The sequence below is a fragment of the Leptonotus elevatus genome, chromosome 1 (assembly GCF_054856555.1).
Source record: "Leptonotus elevatus isolate MCC_2025b chromosome 1, RoL_Lele_1.0, whole genome shotgun sequence".
NCBI classification, from domain to species: Eukaryota; Metazoa; Chordata; class Actinopteri; order Syngnathiformes; family Syngnathidae; genus Leptonotus; species Leptonotus elevatus.
Window position 1 is genome coordinate 33,500,722 of NC_141239.1, and position 21,998 is coordinate 33,522,719.

Here is a 21,998-nt window from a genome sequence, read left to right on the forward strand (position 1 = left end):
TTTGTTTTGTTTGTTATCTTGATTCCCCTTTGACAAGGAATTACTCACTTATTTAAAGAAATCATTGCAAAAATGGGTGGTATGATATACTGTTAACCCGAATAGCAGAACTAAAAAAAAGGTGAGGTAATCGGTTGCCTCACTTTTTTTCAGTTGAATGGTTTGATCACACTAAATTATTATTTTTTTGATACATAGTTACTTAGAAGCTTTCTGTTACAGCAACTCAATTATTCTCAGTTACTAACTTATAAATGTTATAAAACCACTGGATTAAGTTAACAGAAGTCCAAACCATAAGTACACAGTGTTTTCACGAGGGTCGCAGGAATGCTGGAGCCTATCACAGCTGTCTTCGGGAAGTAGGCGGGGTACACCCTGAACTGGTTGCCCGCCAATTGCAGGGCACACACAGACAAACAATCTAGGGACAATTGAGTGTACAATTAACATACCATGCATATTTTTCAGAATGTGGGAAGAAACTGGAGTACCCGAAGAAAACCCACGCAGGAACGTAGAGAACATGCAACCTCCAGCCAGGAAGGCCAGAGGGCCGGATTCGATCTCACAACCTCTGGACTAGGAGGCAGATATGTTAACCAGTTGGCCACCATGCCGCCTGCTATGAGCATATGTTTATAATCTAACATCAATTATTATTAATTTATTTAAACCAGGTAGGAAACTGAGAACAAATGATCATTTACAATGTTAACTATAGGGCTAAAATAAAATTACAAATGATTAAGTAAAATAAATTATGAAACATATACACAAAACATAAAATATTACTTAACATACATTTTTATTTTTAGTATGTTTTATATTTTAGTTGTAAATGTTACCTTTTTTGAAACCATAGAAACAAAGTTTTAATTACGAAATAACTAAATGTTATTAAGTTACAGCTAATTTAGGTTTTTAAGTTACCCAAAAACTAGTATAGTTCAATTTAATCAAAACGTTTTTAGTACAAATTACTCATAAAAGCATACAAAGTTACATCAACTTAAAAAAGTTAAGTTAGGAGTAGTTTTCATAAAACTTTGAGTATTGTATACTTAATCTATTTGATTATTTTGAACGTTCGGGTTTTCAGTGTATGGGTCTGTACATGGCATTTTATTTATTTATTTATTTACTGTATTCCCCATATTGCCGTCAGCAGTAGAACATTGGTTGATTTGAGCAAAATCGCTGATTTTTTTTTAGCAAAAAGAGGTGGGGAAAAACATTTTGTGAAAAGAAAAATGTCAAGCAGTACAACTTTGATGCTTTTATATTTGGGTTTTATGACACCACAAAATGTAAAACAATGAGATTTTTGGGGTCAAAGCGAGTTCGAAAAAAAAGATCAATCTACTATTCAATCAGAAGATGGAGATCTATGTTTTGTTAAACAACATGTATATTCACTCTATAGTCTAACCCCTGCCTTCGCACAATTCCACGTATTATTGACTCCCATTAAAATACACCAGGGGGAAAAAAACTCCAAAATTTATATTTAAAAAAAAAAGAAGCGGAAAAACATAAAATATAACATGTAATGTTAACAATAGCTCTTTCTCTGACATTAATGGGAAAAAATGCATGAACATTGCCAGGTTTTTTGCTAAAACCAATGCTAACAGTTTTAAACAATTAAAAAATTTACTTTGTGCTCTTTTTATATGCACAGGACGTGTGAGTTTCCCCACTATCTACGGAAACTATATTGACTTTGTAAGTAATCAGCTCAAGCCAACGTTCGGTATATTTGTTAGTTTAAGTTGTATCCTAGTTTAGCAAAAGTATAACGCATCTGTATTTCCGTGTTAGTTCCATCAACACGGCAATACGCTAGTTGCTTCTGTGATTGGCTGAATTTGTGTGGCCAGAAGTTAATGATACTCATGCTTAGTGATGAAAGCTGTTTTGAATTAAAGAGATGGTAAAATAAAATTAAAAAAAACGCACATACTGTACTGTACTGTTCTTTAATTTGACATAAATACTATGGTTTCCGGACTTCATACCAGTAAATTAAAATAAACAAGTAGAAAAAAAAGATTAACTTAATTCAGGCTAACATACACTGCACACTATGTCAGCACAGAACGACTCCAGAAAGATGGAGTTTTTTTTTGCTGTCTACTTTGTCTTATTTTGCAGATCCGATAAACGTCGTGATTGATTGCGCAAATTATGGCATTACAGTTGATCACTGATTTTGCATAAAATGCCAAATATCGTCCAATCACAATCCAGGCGATCAGATTGGCTATAAGTCTAGTGATGAAAGTTGATTCAACATCGATGTACAGTGTATATTGACGCTGGCGTCAATATATATTTAATGGAGTATGATAATTATTGTAAATGAAATCACAGGAGGTTGGGATGCATTGCAATAATTTATAACAATGAATAGCTGATACACTAAATTTAATATAACGTTTGTTGCACTCTCTTTTTTTCTGCAGAAATGACAACTGAGGAGAATCCCTTTCATGACTAGCATCTAAAACCAGACACGTGAGGTTCTAGTTCAATTGAGGATTGAAGTGTGCTGGAACAATATCTTGCAGAATTAATTTCTGCAATGATCACGTCACCACCGGCATGTGTGTGATTTCACTTCTTTGCGGGAGGTATTACAGTTTATCAGGAGTTTCAAGGCCACGCTGCCTTAACAACTGATTGTAGGGAATTGTTTTTTGTTTATTGCAGCTTGGTGACTATCATTCATCTCATGTCTACAGTATATCTCTGCCAGTTAGGTTAATTTCATGTTAAGGTCATGGACTGACTCTGGCAATAGGATTGTAATCTGATAACCCAGACAAATCAATTCATTTCTACAAATCATGATGAATTGTAGATACTCGAGCAGAGAGATATGAAATAAGAAATGGTGATGGATTACAAATAACAAGTTATTTAAGCTTATTTAGTCTGGAAACGTTTGGCTTCCAGGATTCATTTTGCACACAAGCAGTGCAGAAATCCATTTCAATAAAGCATGCCTACTTAAATGTAAATGTAGATAATCTACTGCAACCGTGAAAAACTTCACAGAAAGGAACGTCTAGCATCATCAGAAATGACAATTCTTATTTGGCATGTAAATAACTGAATTGAATCAAGAATACAATGTTGTGAGGATTTATTACTCCCTGCTATTTTCAATCTTGAGGAGAAAAAATGCCTCAAAGCTCCTGCCGATCGAAGAGGAAGAGTTACAAAACCTCCTGGGGTGAAGATCATTTATTTTATGCTTTGCCTAACACTTAAGATTGGTTATTAATTTGTAAAAATAACAAACGCACGTAACTTTCTAAAAAAATGTATTGATTGCAAATGTGTTTTGGAAAAGTGACCACACCGGCACAACGGAAAAGTGTCTTAAATGACTCCAAACCTGTGGCACTGAACCATATAGTAATCAAGTGGTTCGAAAGACTGGTTAAAGCACATCAAAACCAAATTCCCACCGACTTTAGACCGACTGCCGTTTGCAAACAGACCTAACAGATCCATGGAGCACACATGTGAAAATACTGCTTCATCTTAAACATCCTCATCATGTGATCTTGACATATCCCACCATACTGTACAGTATCTGCTGCTTGATAATGGATTTTCTCACCAACTCAACCTCACACAGTGAAGCTCCGCCCCCACGTGCCCTCCTCCCTCACTCTCACTCTCACATCCTGCACACAACATGACTGCACCTCGTCCCGCCTCAGTAACAGCATGGTGAAGTCCGACCGAACTTATTTCGGGGAGACGTGCCGTCATACGGAGCAGAGGTCCAAATTGGTCACATGCAGCAAAAGAAACAAGCTGACTTAGGAAGTGTGGTTCTGACGCACAACCCCAACCCTTCCTAGTCCATTAATGGTAACTCTATGGAGAGGTTTAAATTCTGGGAACCGTCATCTCTGACAGGCTGACGTGGACAGAAAAAGGCGCAGCAGCGACAATATTGAAAAAAGAATTCCGTCTCTGATAAACTGCTTGTAAGGACATCCTCATTCACTGTGGCTGAAATTATCGGCTGCCCTCTACCTTCTTTGCGGGGGAATGGCAAAGTATTTAAAATATCACAAGCGTATTCTGACCCTGCATGTTCAGTAATATTTCAACAACTGGTGTCAGAAACAGCAAACAAATTAAAAATATTATCTTTAACAGTGATAAGAGTTTACAATTATGCTTAATGCACAATTATTTTTGTTCATTATTCAAATACTTTTTTGGGGTATTTAAATCATGTGATGAGTGTGTTTTAATATCATTATTTGTCTTATTGATGTATGGATGAAGCACCAGAACAACGTTCCAATTTTGTTGTATTTTGCAATGACAAAAAAAGGCTTCCTGATTCTAATTGTGGGGAATAACCTTCAACTTTTTGTTTGGCGCATGACTCGATGAGTACACCGCCACGAGATGCAAGGAAAGACGTTTGCAAATTTGGCGTTCGGCATTCTACAACAACATTTCAGTCTTGACTTGTTTAAGACAACATGACTGAAACATGTATTTGCACTTCTTTGAAACCTCCACTTGTGCAGAGGCATGTGTGATGTGCAAGTGTCATGTGTCAACAATCCAGAGATCCATGAAAGCCAGGTTTCATTTAGCCGGCAGTGACCTAAAAGGGGAGGGGCACTCCAGGTTACTAGAGTGTGAACTCATGTTAACTAGATCAGATGGCTGGAGTGAGGTCAGTATGGCTGAATTAGCTGAGAGCATTTCTTGTTCATTAAAAGCGTTATTCTTATTCATTTTTCATGAACACCAGTTTTTTCCGACAGCCAAATGTATAAATATAAACTCATCATTTAATATTTAACAGCTTTCAAGTCTCACTGTTTTAGTGGCAGTGCGGACTGCTGTTTTTTTTCTTCTTTTGTTTTGATTGTTTAGTTTCAAAAAACTGTATCTATCTTGGTCAAGCGATCCACTCGTCAATGCTGCAATGGCTTCGGTGACACGGGTACAAAGGTCACATGACTGTGAATGACAAGAGAATAATACAACTCCCCGTCAGTCTCGCAGCCTTGACCTTGAGAAGGCAACTCGCGGAATTCATAAGGATAATGCATATCACTCTTTATCAGCATTTACAGCGCTGCAATTCAATTCTAATCAGGTCTTTCTAGTTCGAAAATGAAGATCTGCGTATTTCAAGTGACCTTTCATAAGAATGGCAGGCTTTTTGCTGCAACATTTTAAATATTGATTTCTGTCCCAAAACACTTTGTATTATTTTATTTTTGAACTGGTACTATAGTGGTGTAAAACTATACTATACTTGTCCTGAGCATACTCAGTGACAACATTATGTCACCTGTATACAGCATTGCAGAAACTTCTTTTTTCTCTACTGTTTCCTTTCCTTTTTTCTTTTTTATATGCACTTGTGTTGCAAGAACTTGGCTCGAGCACAAAGGCCAGAAGCCAAGATGTTTCCCGCAGATAAGTTAACAGATGCCAAGGTCAACAGTTCCAACTTTGACACTCCTTCACAATGTATTCGTACATTTTGACTATTTCTGATAGAGTGTAAAGATAAATGAATAAAATTATTGAAATTCAGATTAAATTTTTTTTTTTAAATATGTTTTTAGTTTATTTAGCATGTCGTAAAAAGCAAACATTTCAAAAAGTTTCTTAATTTGTGATCATTCATTTGTACAGTTGTAACCACAATACATTTTTGCCTACTCAATCCCTACTGAATCTTTGTTGTCACTGTCAGGATTGTTTTCTGTAATCGCTTAAAAGGATTGTACAGTTCCCACCAGTAGATAGACCCAAATGCGGGAAAGGAGGAAAAGTATTTATTAACAAATAAAAGGCAAACACAGGTCGTGGAAGGAAAATCAAAATCAGAGTACAATGATTTGCAAATCCTATTCAAGCTACCGTTTATTCAGTTGATTACACTGCAAAGACAAGATACAAAATGTTCAAACTGAGAAAACTCATTTTGAATTCCATGCCTGCACTACATTCCAATAAAGGAGCGCAAAAGACTGGCAAAATTGAGGAATGCTAAACAACGATGACGACAACAACAACAAACACCTTTTTGCCACATTCCACAGAGGAATATGATTATATATATATATATATAAGGAGTACTGTATCTCCAAAAGACTCAACATCGTGAGCAAATAGTGCAACATTTCTCAACCTACAAGTGCAAGTAATTAAGGGATTTCATCATCTACGCTCCATAATACCATCATGCGAGTGGCAAAGCCGTAAAGCGTCACTGTGTAAAGGATATTGCAATGTGGGCTCAGGAACACTTAGGGAAACCATTTTCAATTAACACTGTTTGTCGCAACTTCTACAAATGCAAAAGTTAAAAGGCTACTATATAGCCAGCCATATATCAGCAACAAATCAGAAGTGCCACCGGCTTTTCTGGGCCTGTGCTCATCTGAGATGGGCTGGCACAAAGTGGAAAAGTAGGCTGCGGTCTGACGAGTCCACACTCCAAATTGTTTTTGGAAATCATGGCTGTCATGTTCTTAGTGCCAACGAGGAAAAGGAGGACCATCAAGATTGCTTTTAGTTAGCAGTTCAAAAACCAACATCTCGTATATCGCTGCTTATTTCAGCCATGCCGCATTATACACGTGTTACAACAGATAGACTAGACGGGCCTGCCAGCAGTCCAGACCCGTGTCCATGAAAACGTGTGGAGCATTATGAAGCGCAAAATACGCCAACCGACACCCTGGACTGTTCATTCATTCTCTTCACCTACGGTATCTAAACCAGCCATGACCTTTTAACAGTCTATTAGCTCATTGACAGACAGATGATACTGCAACCAGACAAAGTTATTTTGGAATGACTCCAAACACGCCTGCGACCTTTATGCTGTGCAGAGGATGGTTGGATGCATCGCCACAGAGATGATGTATTTTACACCAGATTTACAGTCAAATTGGCCGCAGACATCCTACGACATCCTAGAGGCAGCCATCTTGGCAGGAGCAACGGTCTCTTCAGAGGTAACGCAAAGCATTTTATTAAGCATCAAATTTTATTTTATTTTTTATCTTTTTATAATTGTGGTACGTGACAGAGTATTGAATGTAGATTTGAAGGCTGTGTTCAAAGATGAATTTCTGTTTATCTTAACAGACAAATAAAGTTCTCTTCCATGGACATTAGCTTAGCATCACCATAGACACGCAGCTCAAAAGGAGTGTGCCGTATCTACCTCTTGATATTGATGGATGTTGTTTACTCAGCTGCTAGTCGTGTACATTTTGAACATGCTATTTTTGGTATAGTATACAGTTGTGCCTTTATCTATGAAACGGAGGTGAAGCACACTAACATTGAGCGAGCACACCATTGCGCCCCCCTCCCCTCCCCAAGCACCAGTGAGGTGAGTTTGGATAAACTTTAAAACTTTTCTAACAGTTTCAGGCTTTTTCACATTTATTTACAATTATGTTGTAATGGACTGGGTATCGGCCATAAAAAGTGCTTCAATTTAACAAACAATCGTCTCTAATGGACAAATACAGTATTTATCACACGGCATCCAGTTCCATTGAAAACAAAGCAAGCACAAAGCAGGGACCTTGAATCTATTTACCAACCCTTATGTCTTTCAGGTGCCACTGTCCATGGACTCTGGTCAAGGCCATCATACACACAAGCACAATCAGTCCACTGCATGCATGCATGGAACTGGGTTTCCCAGAGAAGCCTCGACATCATGGTGGATGTGGATGAATTGGTTATAATCAATCTCAAGAGCTAACAAAGTTACGAGCAGCGGTAATCACATTTGAAGAGAGAAAAAGCAAGTCTTTATTCGGCGTAGTAGTGACAAAGCAATAGTGACAAATCATCACCCTGCTCAATTGACAGTGATGACATAATTCAACTTTTTTCTTTTTTTTGGTCCGCCTTTGGACCCACCCCAAGACACAATGCAGTTATAAAAACCTCCCACATGGCAATGTGTCATCACTCCCACTTGGGCTCATGCATGCTGCTCATTGACGCACGTGCACATTTACACAATTTTGTTCTCCGTCAAATACCCGAGCCTTTTATTCTCTTGGACCTTCCCCTCATTACTATTGTCGGCGATATGATAATAAGCATCGCTCTAATATGGGCAGTGTTGGTGGGGTTCTGCTGCGTCCTTTGGCTGGCTGTGGGGACACGACGCAGGTAAGACCACAATTTTTGACAGCACAAACATTTGTATGGTACCTAAACAATGTTGAAAAAAATAATTCATTCACCAGTATAAATTCCAGTACTCTTCTTCATATACATATACTTGTTTTTTATATCTTGTGCTTGATTAACGTCTGCTTTAAAAACAATGCCACTGCACCGTCAAGTACAATAAACTCACGGGCCAATTATTTCTTAGAGGAGCATTGTGTATTGCTTCTATCTTGTAATTGTCACAAAAATTATAATCATACAGTAAGATAATAATACAACGTTAAAATGATCACAATACTTCTTTATAATAGAAAAAAGAATTAAGGACATTATGTGATTAATGCAAAAATGCCATCCTTAACTGGTGATGACAATCTAAGAAGCACATCAGGGAACATTCACAAATTGATAGACGACAGAGCATATTTGTAATCGAGCAGAAAAGAAAAGCCACAAATCATGCAAGTCTCATTGAATAAACAAACCGATTTTCATCTGTGGAGGTAAATAAAGTCATTTTCCCTTCAATGTCCGCAGGCAACCTGGGGAGCCTGCAGTTGAAAATGGTTGGATCCCCTTTCTTGGTTGTGCTCTTCAATTTGGAGCCAACCCTCTCCAGTTCCTTCGTAGCCGTCAGAAGAAGTACGGCCACATTTTCACCTGCAAGATTGCGGGCCAATACATTCACTTCCTGTGTGACCCCTTCTCGTACCACTCAGTCATCAGGCAAGGTCGACACCTGGACTGGAGGAAATTCCACTTTGCTACATCAGTAAAGGTATGTTTAGAGAATTTAATAACTCCAGGTTGTGTCATGTGGGGGTTTTCCTCACCCATTTGCGTATATTGTACACTATCAACTGTTGATCTTTTCTTTAGGCATTTGGCCACGACAGCTTCGACCCTCGGCACGGTTACACCACAGAAAATCTCCATCATACTTTTCTGAAGACTTTGCAAGGCGAGGCATTGCCCTCCCTGATTGACAGCATGATGGAGCACCTCCAGGATGTAATGTTGAAGTCCAACACACTCAGTCCCAGCAAGGACCGCTGGGAAGTGGATGGCATTTTTGCTTTTTGCTACAAGGTAAGCCAACAGCGTACCGCTTGTAGTAAAGACTGAACAGATTGGATGAAACTCATTTGGTTCCCTTTCAACTGTGTTCTCCAGGTGATGTTTGAGTCAGGCTATCTGACATTGTTCGGGAAAGATCTTGGTGAGGATAAGTGCCAGGCCCGGCAGGCAGCTCAGAAAGCCTTGGTGTTGAACGCGTTGGAGAATTTCAAAGAGTTTGACAAGATCTTCCCTGCTTTGGTGGCTGGACTGCCTATCCATGTCTTTAAGAGTGCCTACAGTGCCAGAGAGGTCAGTGGCAATCTGGACAAGACTAAACCATTCATTTACTGAAACACTTTCAATATTTCGATGAATGTCTTTATGTGTCTTTTTTTTTGTAAATGTGTAGAATCTAGCAAAAACGATGCATGCTGAAAACTTGTCCAAAAGGGAGAACGTTTCGGATCTGATCTCCATGAGGATCATCCTCAATGATTCCTTATCCACCTTCAATGATGTAAGCAAGGCCAGAACTCACGTTGCACTGCTCTGGGCTTCACAAGCCAATACTTTGCCGGCAACCTTTTGGAGTCTTTTTTACATGATAAGGTATGACCATTTCATTTTTTACATTTTATTTTGGCTGACAAACTGCTATATGTTTTATTCTATCTAATGTAGCCATCTATCTGGTAGTGTGCAGATATCATAATCTATTATCAATCTACTATTGATTTTTTTTTTTTTATGTCACAAAATACAACAATCAAACAGAAAGCAATTGATTGATTGATGTATCAAAATGTAACCAAGATAACTCAGTAGTAAACTTTGTCGCCTCCGCCAGTCATCTTGTACACCTCGTTTCTGTGCTGGAGTTACATCAGGTTATCAAACTTTTATCAACTTCAGATAACTGGTTATGAATATGGCAGCATGGCAGTCTCGTGCTTAGCATATTTGCCCTGAGCTGTAACGTCTGGGTTTTAAAGGCCTTGCTGAGTGTTAGTGCTTGAGGATGTGTGTATAATAGTGATAACAAGAAAACAGACACAAAAAAATCAGTACAGTATGCTTACTAACCGTAAACATTTCTTGACAATAATATTTTATATGACACCTCACATGTATAAACATAACATTCTGATTAATATTTCATTTTTGGAATATGACTTATGAAGCAAAATCCAGCCATTTTTATCCATCTCAGGGGGCGGCCATTTTGCCACTTGCTGTTAACTGAAGATGACATCACAGTTGCTCAGGTCAGGCAACAACCAATCAGAGCGCACCTGCTTTCTGAAGCTGCGCTGTAATTGGTTGGTTCCTGAGACCTGAGCAACAATGATGCCATCTTCAGTCGACAGCAAGTGGCAAAATGGCCGCCCTCTGAGATGGATAAAAATAGCTGGATTTTGCTGCTTAACCATATTCCACTAACATAATATTAAACAGAATATCGTATTTAGAATAGTAGGGTTGCATAGAACATATTCTTGTCCCCCAAAAATGTTTAGGGTTGACTTCCCCTTTAATTTTATGAGCAATCTGTCTTAAAACTGATTTTCTCGTTCAAAAGAAATGACAACACGGCACATGTGAATGACCCGGTTGCTCCTGTCTGTGATTACAGAAGTCCAGATGCGATGAAAGCAGCTCGTGAGGAGGTGAAAAGAGTACTGGAGGCTTCAGGTCAGACCGTTAACCCGAGTGACCCCACATTGAACTTGAAAAGGGACCAATTGGACAATATGCCTGTTTTGGGTGAGTTGATTGCACTACAAAAGTAAATTAATTAAATTATATTGACATATCTTTCAATCACAGACAGTATCATCAAGGAAGCCATGCGTCTCTCCAGCGCTTCCATGAATGTGCGTGTTGCCAAAGAGGACTTTTTACTTCACCTTGACAACCAGGAGGCATACCATATAAGGAAAGATGATGTCATTGCACTGTACCCCCCTATGTTGCACTACGATCCAGAAATCTACGAAGACCCCTATGTAAGAAGCATTGAAATTTAGTATAGGAGCATGATCAGCATCAAGTACAGAAAGTTTGTTAATTGTCCGTTTCTGTCCTCTTGAACCTGCAGGAATATAAATTTGACCGATTTTTGGATGAAACTGGTCAGGAGAAAAGCACGTTCTATCGCCACGGCAGGAGATTACGCTACTTCCACATGCCCTTTGGGTCTGGGGTCACCAAATGCCCTGGCAGATTTTTTGCCATATATGAAATTAAGCAGTTCTTGACTTTGGTTCTGTCTTACTTCGAAATGGAACTTCTGGACCCTGCCATCAAAGTCCCACTTCTTGACCAGTCACGTGCTGGCTTAGGAATCCTTCAACCAACATATGATATTGATTTTAGATACAAATTGAAATCTAACTTTTAATTACATGTAGTGTCAAAATGTAAATAGTGTATATTTAAATGTTAATGTAGACGTCCCGCTACATATGTAAATAGTTGTTTTCACTGCTGTATGTTAAAATCATTTGTGCTCTGGACCACTGTTGCCTTCACCCTCCGCATTTTCTCCAGTTCTTCCTTCAGTCTTTGGTATTTCTCCAGCTTTTTGTGTCCATTTTTCTGGATGTTGCTATCATTTAGGATTGCTACATCTATCACAACTGCTGTCGTTTGATGTTTATCCACCACCACCGTGTCAGGCTGGTTGGTTATCACCAGTTTGTCAGTCTGGATCTGGAAGTCCCACAGGATCTTGTCCCGTTTATTGTCAACCACCTTCGAAGGTGTCTGCCATCTTGATTCTGGGACCTCTTGTCCATATTTGGTACAGATGTTCCTGTACACTATTCCTGCTATGAAAAAAGTATCTTTATTTTTCACACCCAAAGTTGGCAAGTATTGTTAGAATTTCATTACAGCTAAGTTGTATAATGCAAATACAATTCAGAATCTGTCATATCTAAAAGCATATCACACAAACCTGCAAAAAAATGTCCCCTATAGTGATGCATACGTGGAGAAAAGTGAACTTTGTGCTGCAATGCTTTAAACACAACTGTGCACCCTACATCTTGAGTGACAAGTTGGCAACTAACTACAACAACTAACCACACCTGACAAACGAGTTATCTCGCCTATCATTGCACATTCCTTGTAACTTGATTTGTTGTCACTGTTATGCTGTATTTAAAAACAAAACATAACCCTACATAAGTTGAAAGAATAATTTTTTTCCCTTTCAGAAACACAGCTATTGCGTTTGCTGTGAATAATAATGAAACAGCACCATGAGCTCAACTCACCTTCATAAAGCACTTTAAAACAACCATTGCTGCATAAAAAGTGCTGTACAGTAAAAATCAGTCATGCAATAAAGACAGGCAAAATAATAATAATAATAATAATTATTATTATTATTATACCTGTCTTTATTGCATGACTGAATAATAATAATTATTATTATTATTATACCTGCATGACTGTTTTTACTGTAAAATAATAATTATTATTATTATTTTACCTGTCTTTATTGCATGACTGATTTTTACTGTACAGCATATTTTATGCAGCATAATAATAATTTTATTATTATTATTATTATTATTATTATTAGCTTGATTGCAACAACAAAGTAGGCAGACAAAGATGTACAATATCGTGGCGATGTACATGATACTTACCACATGATAAATACGCAGGCCGTCACTGGCAGACAACAAAGTACACTTGCAGTGCGCACACATCCCAACAACACAATGACATGAAAACCAGCATGCAATTACCACAACTATGTACAATATGCCGCAATGTCAGCATCCACTTGTTTCCGATACTATGATACCATAATTATCACAATTGTGATATTTTGCACCGATTCAAGAATGTGCATCGCTCAAGTCAATTATTCAAGTGTGATCTTTAGGCCTACTGTGTTTTGTTGATACAACCCAGTTAGCATCCACCCGTCGTGAGGCAATCACAACCAAGAAATAATTGCTACTAACAATAAAGGTTAGGCTTCTTGTCAAGATAGGTTGCTGGCCAACTTTATGACTCATACAGTAATAGCAGCCTGCCAGACCAATTTTAATGTCAGCTTGAGTTGTTTTTATACTGCTAGGCAATGTTGAACCTGAACAAGTTTAATGAAAAAAGTCCATGAACTTGTTTTGAGCAAACGTGAACTGAATGTAGTGTATTTCTGCCTGACCGTTTTTGCGAACGTGCTCATTCTGGCGTCTGTGAACAGTTTTTGAATGTAGGTTCATTTTTGTTCAAAAGTGCTAAGTTTTGTAAGACTTCCAGGATAAAACTCGGCCAATCGCATGGTAAACAAGCTTTCAAGCCACGGAGCCTCCCCTGGCCGCATGAGTAATAAAAATATAAAGCATGATATGAACTACTTCATTTTTCAAATGGTACACTTAGTGTAAAATGTTGAATAATGAACAATGAATTGAAGTAGTTCATTTTGTGAATTGAACTAGTTCACGTAGCCAATGAACTTTCCCAACATGGCTCCTAGCTGATGTTAATTAAAACATCACAAAATCAAGCAAGCCTCGGCTGCAACAGTACACAGAGCAGGAAAGAGATGTTGAAGATCCTGAGAGTGAAAACCAAGCAGAGTGTAAGAAACATACAAACATCCAGGCTGAATCATAAGCAAAAGGTGGTTTTCCAAAATATGAACTTTTGAGATTTATTTGGAAATATATTTGAAAACCTTGCACTATTTTTCTTCCACTGTGCAATTATGAGCCACTTCTATCACAGGAAATATTTATAAATAACTGTAAATGTAAGTTTAGGGTTGTAACATGACAGAATTTGGATTTTGCAAGTGACTTTGTCTCGATCATTTTATAAGCATTTGCAAGTAAGTGTGTTAACTGTAATAACCCCATTTGCCTGCAATAACCTCATCACTTAACATAGGACCGGACAGGTTGAACTGAAATACCCCCAACTATAATGATTCCGAAAATGATATGCCTTGGGGATCGAAAGGCACATCTGGTTTTTTTTAACTCATTATTTCAGCTGTTGGGCGATTTATTCCAAAAAAGGTTTTGTCTTACTGTCCGGACACAAAAGTTTTACTTTCATGCCCACCTCTGAATACGCTGAGAGGAACCTTAATTTAAAAAAACAACAAAAAAAACACTAGAGTAGAGTAAATTGAGTCTAACTATTTAATTAAATATTTGATTGATTAATTAATTGGAGACTCGAGTTTAATATTTAAATTATTTCAGAGCACCACTTTGTTTTTTAGGTAGCTTTAACAGGATAACAGATGAGACACCTCGGAAAACCAGTCATTAAAGTAAAGGATGCTACATTTTAATAGTTTATATGTTTTCAGTTTAGAGGTTAATATAAATTGTTAAAACAAACACACTACACAGTCAAGTTCTAAATATGTGCACGTTTATTGTTCTAAACTTGGGAATTTAATGGGTCAGGAAACTAGACAAACAACTATTAGCATAGGAATAGCAAAAAGTGAGAACTTAGAAGCTTAAAATAACACTCATCCAATACAATCAGCTAAAAAGGAACAATCTTAACACGCCGTGAAGGACTTCATCTAATCAGGCAAACTTGGGACTGGTTAAGTTTAACCTGACCACCCTCCAAGCCAATTTAAAGGTCTCATATTATTCAACTTTTTAACATACTAAAATAGTTCTCAAATGTGTAAAAGACATGCATTCGTCAAAATTGACTTTGGATCTAATATTTTTGCTGTCCCTAAATCAGCCAAAAAACACTGTTCAAAACAGCCTGTTTTAGGGGCGTGTCACTTTTATGTAAATAGCTGCACATGACAAACGTAGCTCCCACTTTAGGCAACAAAAATACACCAGTAATATGGTAGAAGGTGCACATCTCTTATTAGAAAGGATAGGACGAAGGCTAAAGTTTTTTTTCTTTCAGGTCTGGGCGGGGGCTCCTCACACAGCTGCCTCCAATCTTTAATCACCCTCAGTATTTAAGACCTGGCCTGACCTCCACTCCTCGCCAGAACAGCTCATCGTATTCTCGGTACAAGCTGATCACGCTGCCTGAAAACATTCCTGGTTTTTCCCTAGTTTGGAGTGTTTTTTTAGAAGCTTTTTTTTCCCTTTTTTGTTTGTTTACTACAATTATGTTGTTACTTTGATGTTTGTGTCTGATCCTGGGTCCTAAGCCAGCCACACCCTTAACAGTACGTTCTGGCCTAAACATGGATCCAGCAGACGCGGACTCACTTCGACATGCCGTCCGAGCTCATGGAACGCTTCTTAGCAAACACGGCAAGCTCCTTAAAGAAGTTCTCGATTGTCTCCGGGGCCTTACTGCCGATGTTGGTTCATTGGCCGCCAATCAAAACCCAGGGCGTCTCTTCCCCAGCCCGAATATTGGCTTTGGGTGGTCTATCAGAGGACCTCAAAGCCCATGGGTGCAGGCCCGGCCACCAGGCGCTTGCCAATGAGCCCCACCTCCAGGCCTGGCTCCAGAGGGGGACCCCAGTAAACTCAGGATCATTGGGACACACAAACCCCTTCACCACGATAAGGTGTCGGCTCACGGAGATATTCGATGACCAAAGTATTTCGTTTTTGAGAGATCAAATAATTATAACATTAAACAAGTCTTGCACTCCAGTCACTTCGTAAAGGAATTTAGACTCCAGAGGGATAAAAATCATAGGCACAAAGTTGGACAGTCCAGCATTCTTTCAAAAAGAATTTTTGATGCATTTCCTTAAATTTCTGCCATAAAGTTAATATGTTATTTTCAGGTAAACTTCGGTTAATAAAAGCTTTTACTATCAGGAGTCACGTGCTTAAATATAACTGTGACCTAACAGCAGGGCTGTTTTTTTGTTAAACAAATGGAAGTCATTGCTGTGGCAATCATTGCCCGCCACTTGAATATTTGTACAAGCAGTGTGAGACAGCAAACATGTTATTGAGAAAGAGCTGGATGAACTAAAAAAGCCTTTACAGATCACCCTGAAGGTCAGAGATTTACAGTACATTCATAGTGTTTTTTACCTGACAGCGACACAAACACGAAAAGAACTCTAGGATGTCAAATCAAATACTGTACAGCAAACCAATCAAAACAGTTATGAATTGCAACAATACATATGGTCACTTTTACGGCACCCCTAAAGTTTTATAGAGAATAAAAATGTATATCATTTGATTTAAGCAATACTTTTTGAAAATAAATTGGAAGCAAATTAAGTACATGAGACTAAGAATTTGGAAATAAAGAAGATACGCCTGTCAATTGGTACCTGTATGTGTCAGAAGGATGGGGTTTGGTGGAGGACCCAAATGCAGGGAGCAAAAGCAGCCAGGCAAGGATGCAGTAACAAAAGGGGATTTAATGAAGAAAAAAGGCAAGCAAGGTACTTGGCGAAAATAACAAAATCAACAATATCCAAAAACACAAGTCAAAGCAACAAACCAAACAGGAACACTGCGAAGCAAGGCACGCTGACGACAGGAGCTGGCATGGGGAGTGACAGCGACTATGACTCAACCAAGACTGAACAAAACCAGGGAACTAAATACAAGCCAACTGACGAGACAACGAGAGACACCTGGACAAGACACAAGTGGCTGAGGGCACGGATTGGTTGACACCGGGATGACAAACACAGGAGGACATGATAAAACTTGACGAGACATTGACAAAGGGAGACACACTAGGAAAACATGACCAATAAAACAAACCAAAACACAGACCATGACAGTATGTCATGGCCATTTTCTAAAATATTAAAAGGTGAATGATGTTTAAAATAACTTAACTAATAACATTTTCTACACGCTGTCCTTTATTTGAACTGGTATTTTTACTTCTTTAGATCAAAAGCAAACCAGTCAGGTCGTTCAAACTCTCCCGAGTAATTTAAATAGCATAATAATAACAATTGACTGTTTAGACACACTGCGTGAGGATAACTGGGAATTGATAGTCATTATTTAAACACATTTCATTTTAAATTTTCAATAGTAAGTTCTTCCAGCACAATGAGCAGAATGGTGTTTGACTGACATCTGCTGGACATTGCTCCTCAACTAGATGAATGACCTAAAAGATAGTGTAGGCAAACTCATGCAAATTCCTGTGACTGACGGGCCGGATGGTAAAATAAATAAAATAAAATAAATAAAAATAAATACATAAATGAATAAATAAATAAATGTGTATGCACTGTTTATAACGTGTATTCATAGTTAATTGTAATTATGAATAGTAAATACTTAGATTATTTATTATTTATGTAAAAATTAGCTAATCAAATTGTTTAGTAAAATACATATTTAAAAATAATAAGCTCAGCCATTCCTTTTCAAAATTTGGATTGCAGTTGCACAATACAGCACACCGATTAATAGTAATAATACATACAAGTCTTTTAAAGTGGCACGTGCAATAGGCCTATTCTGTATAACAAGTAAATAAACGCTATAATAGGAAGTTTTTACTAGTTTTAATGTTGGTCATTATTGTGGTCGGCCTACTTGGAGACCTTTTTTATGTTTAAGTCATGAAATATGGAAATGAATAATAACAACAACGTATAACGGTGGTTGTCAAATTTGTCAATATTGTGTCCAACAATACAAAAAATAATAATAATAAATAATGTAACTATTGCGGTTACCTCATGAACAATGCAACTAACAGCCGTGACCTTTCAGCCCACTCTGTGTACAACCATCAGCCATGCAATGTCTTACTTATGTCTTAATTGATACTATTTTCTTTAATGGACCTGTATGTCCTTTTGGAATTAGTTCCTCACTTTTTTTCTCCTTTGTTTTTTTATTTTATTTCCTGATGCAGTTTAGACTGTGCAATGAATATTGTATGACAATGTGTGCCTCAATTGTTTGTTTTTGAAATTATGAATTTAAAAAAGGGTCTTAATAGGTACCTCAGTGGTGCTTAAAGTTGACTATAAACATTAAGATATTATGTTATGAAAGCCCCGATTGCCCACGTATCTGGTACCATAACTGCATGCCTGTGTTTTTTATAACAAACCAACCCGTGTAATTGATCAAGTATTCGCCACTTATGATTCATTCGTTGAATGGAAGCGCTTGCCGGGGAGTCCCGGTTCAAGATGGCGGCTACGTCTGCACATCTTCAACCAGCCAAGCCACTCTCTAGTTTTGGCTCATTTGATAATACATGTGTGCCTTATTTGTTTGTGTATAATAGCTAAAATAAATAAATAAATAAATACAAATACAAATTAAAAATAAACTCGCTTGTTCTGGCTGCTCAATATGACGTCATCGTCTATGTTGGAAAAGAGAAGAAGACATTTGTCGTAGAAGAAGAAGCTTAGCGGAAGTTCTTAGTGTTCGTCGCTTCTGATATTCAATTTACATTTACATTTTAAACATCTTTTGCAAGGCAAACATGCTTTCCCTTCATAGCATGTTAAGGACGCGAGTTTGTTTTATTTCTAACTCGATGAGTAAAACATGCATTGCTGCCACGCGATGTGGAGCGTTGTGGAGCGTGTCTACTAATTTTGGTCGACCGAGGGTAAATCATCTCCATGCTGTCAGAAGGTCATCGCTAAACCTGAAACCTAAGGTACCGAGTTGGATTTATCAAGGCTTCAATATGAACGCATAGGGGTAGACGTGCCCCTTGAGTAAAGAGTGTAGAATCAAGACGAACGAATGATACGATACAGAAGAATGAAAATCTGATGACATAGTGACATTTACATATTTCAAAATGCTTTTATTTTGATCATGTAGAGGTGCAGCGAAGACTCGTTTTTTTAAAAACACGAGCCATTGTTTGGCAGATTTTTCTCCTTTCACTTGTGAGCAAAAAAAAATCAATAATGGTAGCGGTGTGCGAACTCACTTCGGCCACAACAAGCAGCATTTGGATGCATTTGTGGAGACGGTGATTCTGTAGAACCACAACTCCAAACAAAATGTTCTGATTTCATTGATAAGTTTTCAGATGATTACATAAATCATATTAGGTAATTTCAGTGACCATTGTGGGGTATTCTTTCATTTACAGGTGCACCACCAATTTTACTAATCAGGACATACAATATAGAAAGCAAATGTGTGGATGATGAGTAATAAACAGTAAATGTGTCTTCTTTTTTTTTTCTAGGTACAGTCTCGCCTTCCATCGTTTTGTCTCTCTACTGTGCCCCAATCTGAAGATGGGAACCTTATTTACACAGGAAGCTTGGGAACTGCAGTTCGTGGTAAATTGCTTTATTCCCCTCATGTCAACCTGCAAAAAAAGAACATTGCTTTATATTCTTTTTGTTAAGTTAACAACCATGACAATCACTGTGAAGCTCCATGATCAGTTTTTGGTATTGGTCGAGAATCTCTTCCTAATTGAGATGTATTAATACACATTCTAACACTTATCTAATGTTTGCCTTTGTCTTTTTGTTTGGTCTCAGGGGTGAAATTCTTCTCTTATAGCTCAAGTGGAGCCAGTCTCCTTCTCATGCCGCAGATTCTCTTAAAAACTGGACTAGGAGTTCAGAGCATTGCCCTGCAAGTGGCTTTCTGCGGCATTATCGGCTTCTTTACCTTCCTTGCCCCTGTGCTCCTCCACCTCCTTACCAAGGGTTATGTGATCCGTCTGTACCACAATCCAGACAAGGACACATACACTGCGATAACCTGCAGCGTCTTCCTCACTGAGCAAAGGACCGTTTTCCACCAGAAAGAGGTTAGCGTACCAGATGTCAGCAAAATGTTCACCACCTTCTACGCCAACAACACAGGGATGCTGGTGAACCCGGACATGTTTGTCCTCCCTCAGGATTACAACCACCTCATGGGTTATGACAAACCCTTCACCTTCAGAACAGATTATATGGACAGGCCATGAGGTGGCGGACTGGACAGTTAACAGATTTCAGCAGAATCAGTTCAATACAGCTGTTTTTTGTTCATTTTCCAAATTATGTGCAACAGCTTAAAAAAATAAAGTTGTAAAAACTCTGAAACAAATGTCATATTTTGCATTACATATTTAGAACATACTTTGCTGAGGTCATCTTCATGCTTTTATCTCCTATATAGAAACTGTGTGTTGATGATATTCGGGACTTGTATCTGTGATCTAGCAAAAAACATGGAGGTACCCCAATAAAACAAAAACTCCGAAGTATACTATTATTATTTACGTTAATTAATTTGTACCCTTTTGCCAAAACTGAAGGATATAGTTCTATATAGGTAGCGTAATAAATTGATGAAAATGGGATTTTTAAAGTCAAATTAGTCAAATAAATCTCACTGTTGACACAATATCTTTCAATATTGGGATACCATTGCAGACATTTTTTGGACATGTATCTTGTGGAACAAATGTGGGAAACCAAAGTATTGTATAGTGGCCCACATGAAAATGTTACATCTTCACAATATTGTATCTTTATGTCCCTGATTGGAATGATGTTTGGAAAGTGCCGGAATGAGTCTACATTGATTGCACCACGCGAGTGGTTGTGCTATTTGAACCTTGACGAATTTCTAGAAATGCAAGGTATGGATTTTTGCACACACACACGTTAGTTTATGCTATGTTAAACTGTTGTGTCAAATATTTGCCAAATAATTCTTTATTTAACCAAACACTCAAGTAAGTTTACATACCGGCAATGTCTTCAAACCACCTATGGAAGAATTGTTGCTGTAGTTTACGACTCACAATTAATCACAAATAGAGGGTACCATACATCAAAGAATTTGACTTGCCCTTTATTTCCCTGAAAAAACAAAGTCGCCATGTCTAAATTTGTAATTATCAAATAATATTGGCAATCTAGAGCAGTGGTTCTTAAATGTTTTACAAGTGGCACCTAAAAAACATAAAGAAAAAAAAAGGTCTCCAAGTAGGTAATAAAAAGTATATTTCCTTTTATAAGCCACTGCACCACTATTAACAAACACTGTTTAAATATAGGAAAAAAACTAAACGTATTAAAATAATGATTCAATTTGTATTGCACATATGTTTAATAAATAAAATTGTACCTACATAAATGTTTAAAAAGGAACAGAAATAATGATTAAATTCAAGCAGGTTTAGTCCGTGTACTTCGGCTTCCTCCCACATCCTAAAATCACAACTTGCATGCATGTTTTTTTTGTTTTGCCTGGAGTACATTCAACACAACCATCAGCTACTCGACTTAGATGATTGAAATCAAATACAAAAAAAAATGGGAAAGTATATGTATGCATCTGTAACATAACATTTTCCCTTTCATTAATATGTGCTCTGTATCTCGAAAAATTCCACTCATTTGCCTGTTGTCAGTTACTAACTGGCAGCTTTGTGGCAGGCCTCGACTAACCCAGATACAGACGAAGCAGATCCGAACAGATCAATAGACGACAGGCTGATAGAAATAGAGCCGCTCTCCGAGGACCCGGCAGGGAGAGAATCCGCCAAGCGCTTCACATTCCTGCTCGGGCCCTTTTCACCCACCAACACGTCACTCTGGAAAACTGTAAGGCAGCTGTCCACATCCGTCAGCTCAAAGTGCATCTATGAACACAGCAACAGAATCAGACACAAATCTAACACTGACTTGTATTGATATTTGTGTCCATTTAAATACTTTTTACACATTCAAATACTATTTGAAATATGTTGTGACTTAGTTCCATACTTACCATCTTGCACAATAAATGGCAGTTGAAATGCACAGACCGGCT

General features: G+C 37.9%; 2 protein-coding genes across 2 annotated transcripts; both read left to right on the forward strand.

Moving 5' to 3' along the window:
* Nucleotides 1-7,991: 7,991 nt before the first annotated feature.
* Nucleotides 7,992-12,585, forward strand: cyp7a1 (cytochrome P450, family 7, subfamily A, polypeptide 1). Its single transcript, XM_086093803.1, has 8 exons — nucleotides 7,992-8,211; nucleotides 8,752-8,992; nucleotides 9,094-9,303; nucleotides 9,388-9,582; nucleotides 9,683-9,882; nucleotides 10,907-11,037; nucleotides 11,101-11,279; nucleotides 11,372-12,585. Exons 1-8 carry the CDS (start codon nucleotides 7,994-7,996, stop codon nucleotides 11,672-11,674), a joined length of 1,677 nt encoding a protein of 558 aa, XP_085949929.1. The 5' UTR covers nucleotides 7,992-7,993; the 3' UTR covers nucleotides 11,675-12,585.
* Nucleotides 12,586-18,601: 6,016 nt separating this feature from the next.
* On the forward strand, nucleotides 18,602-20,444 carry tmem70 (transmembrane protein 70). The gene is made up of 3 exons (XM_086093846.1): nucleotides 18,602-18,873; nucleotides 19,420-19,516; nucleotides 19,724-20,444. Exons 1-3 carry the CDS (start codon nucleotides 18,694-18,696, stop codon nucleotides 20,158-20,160), a joined length of 714 nt encoding a protein of 237 aa, XP_085949972.1. The 5' UTR covers nucleotides 18,602-18,693; the 3' UTR covers nucleotides 20,161-20,444.
* The last annotated feature ends 1,554 nt before the right edge of the window (nucleotides 20,445-21,998 follow it).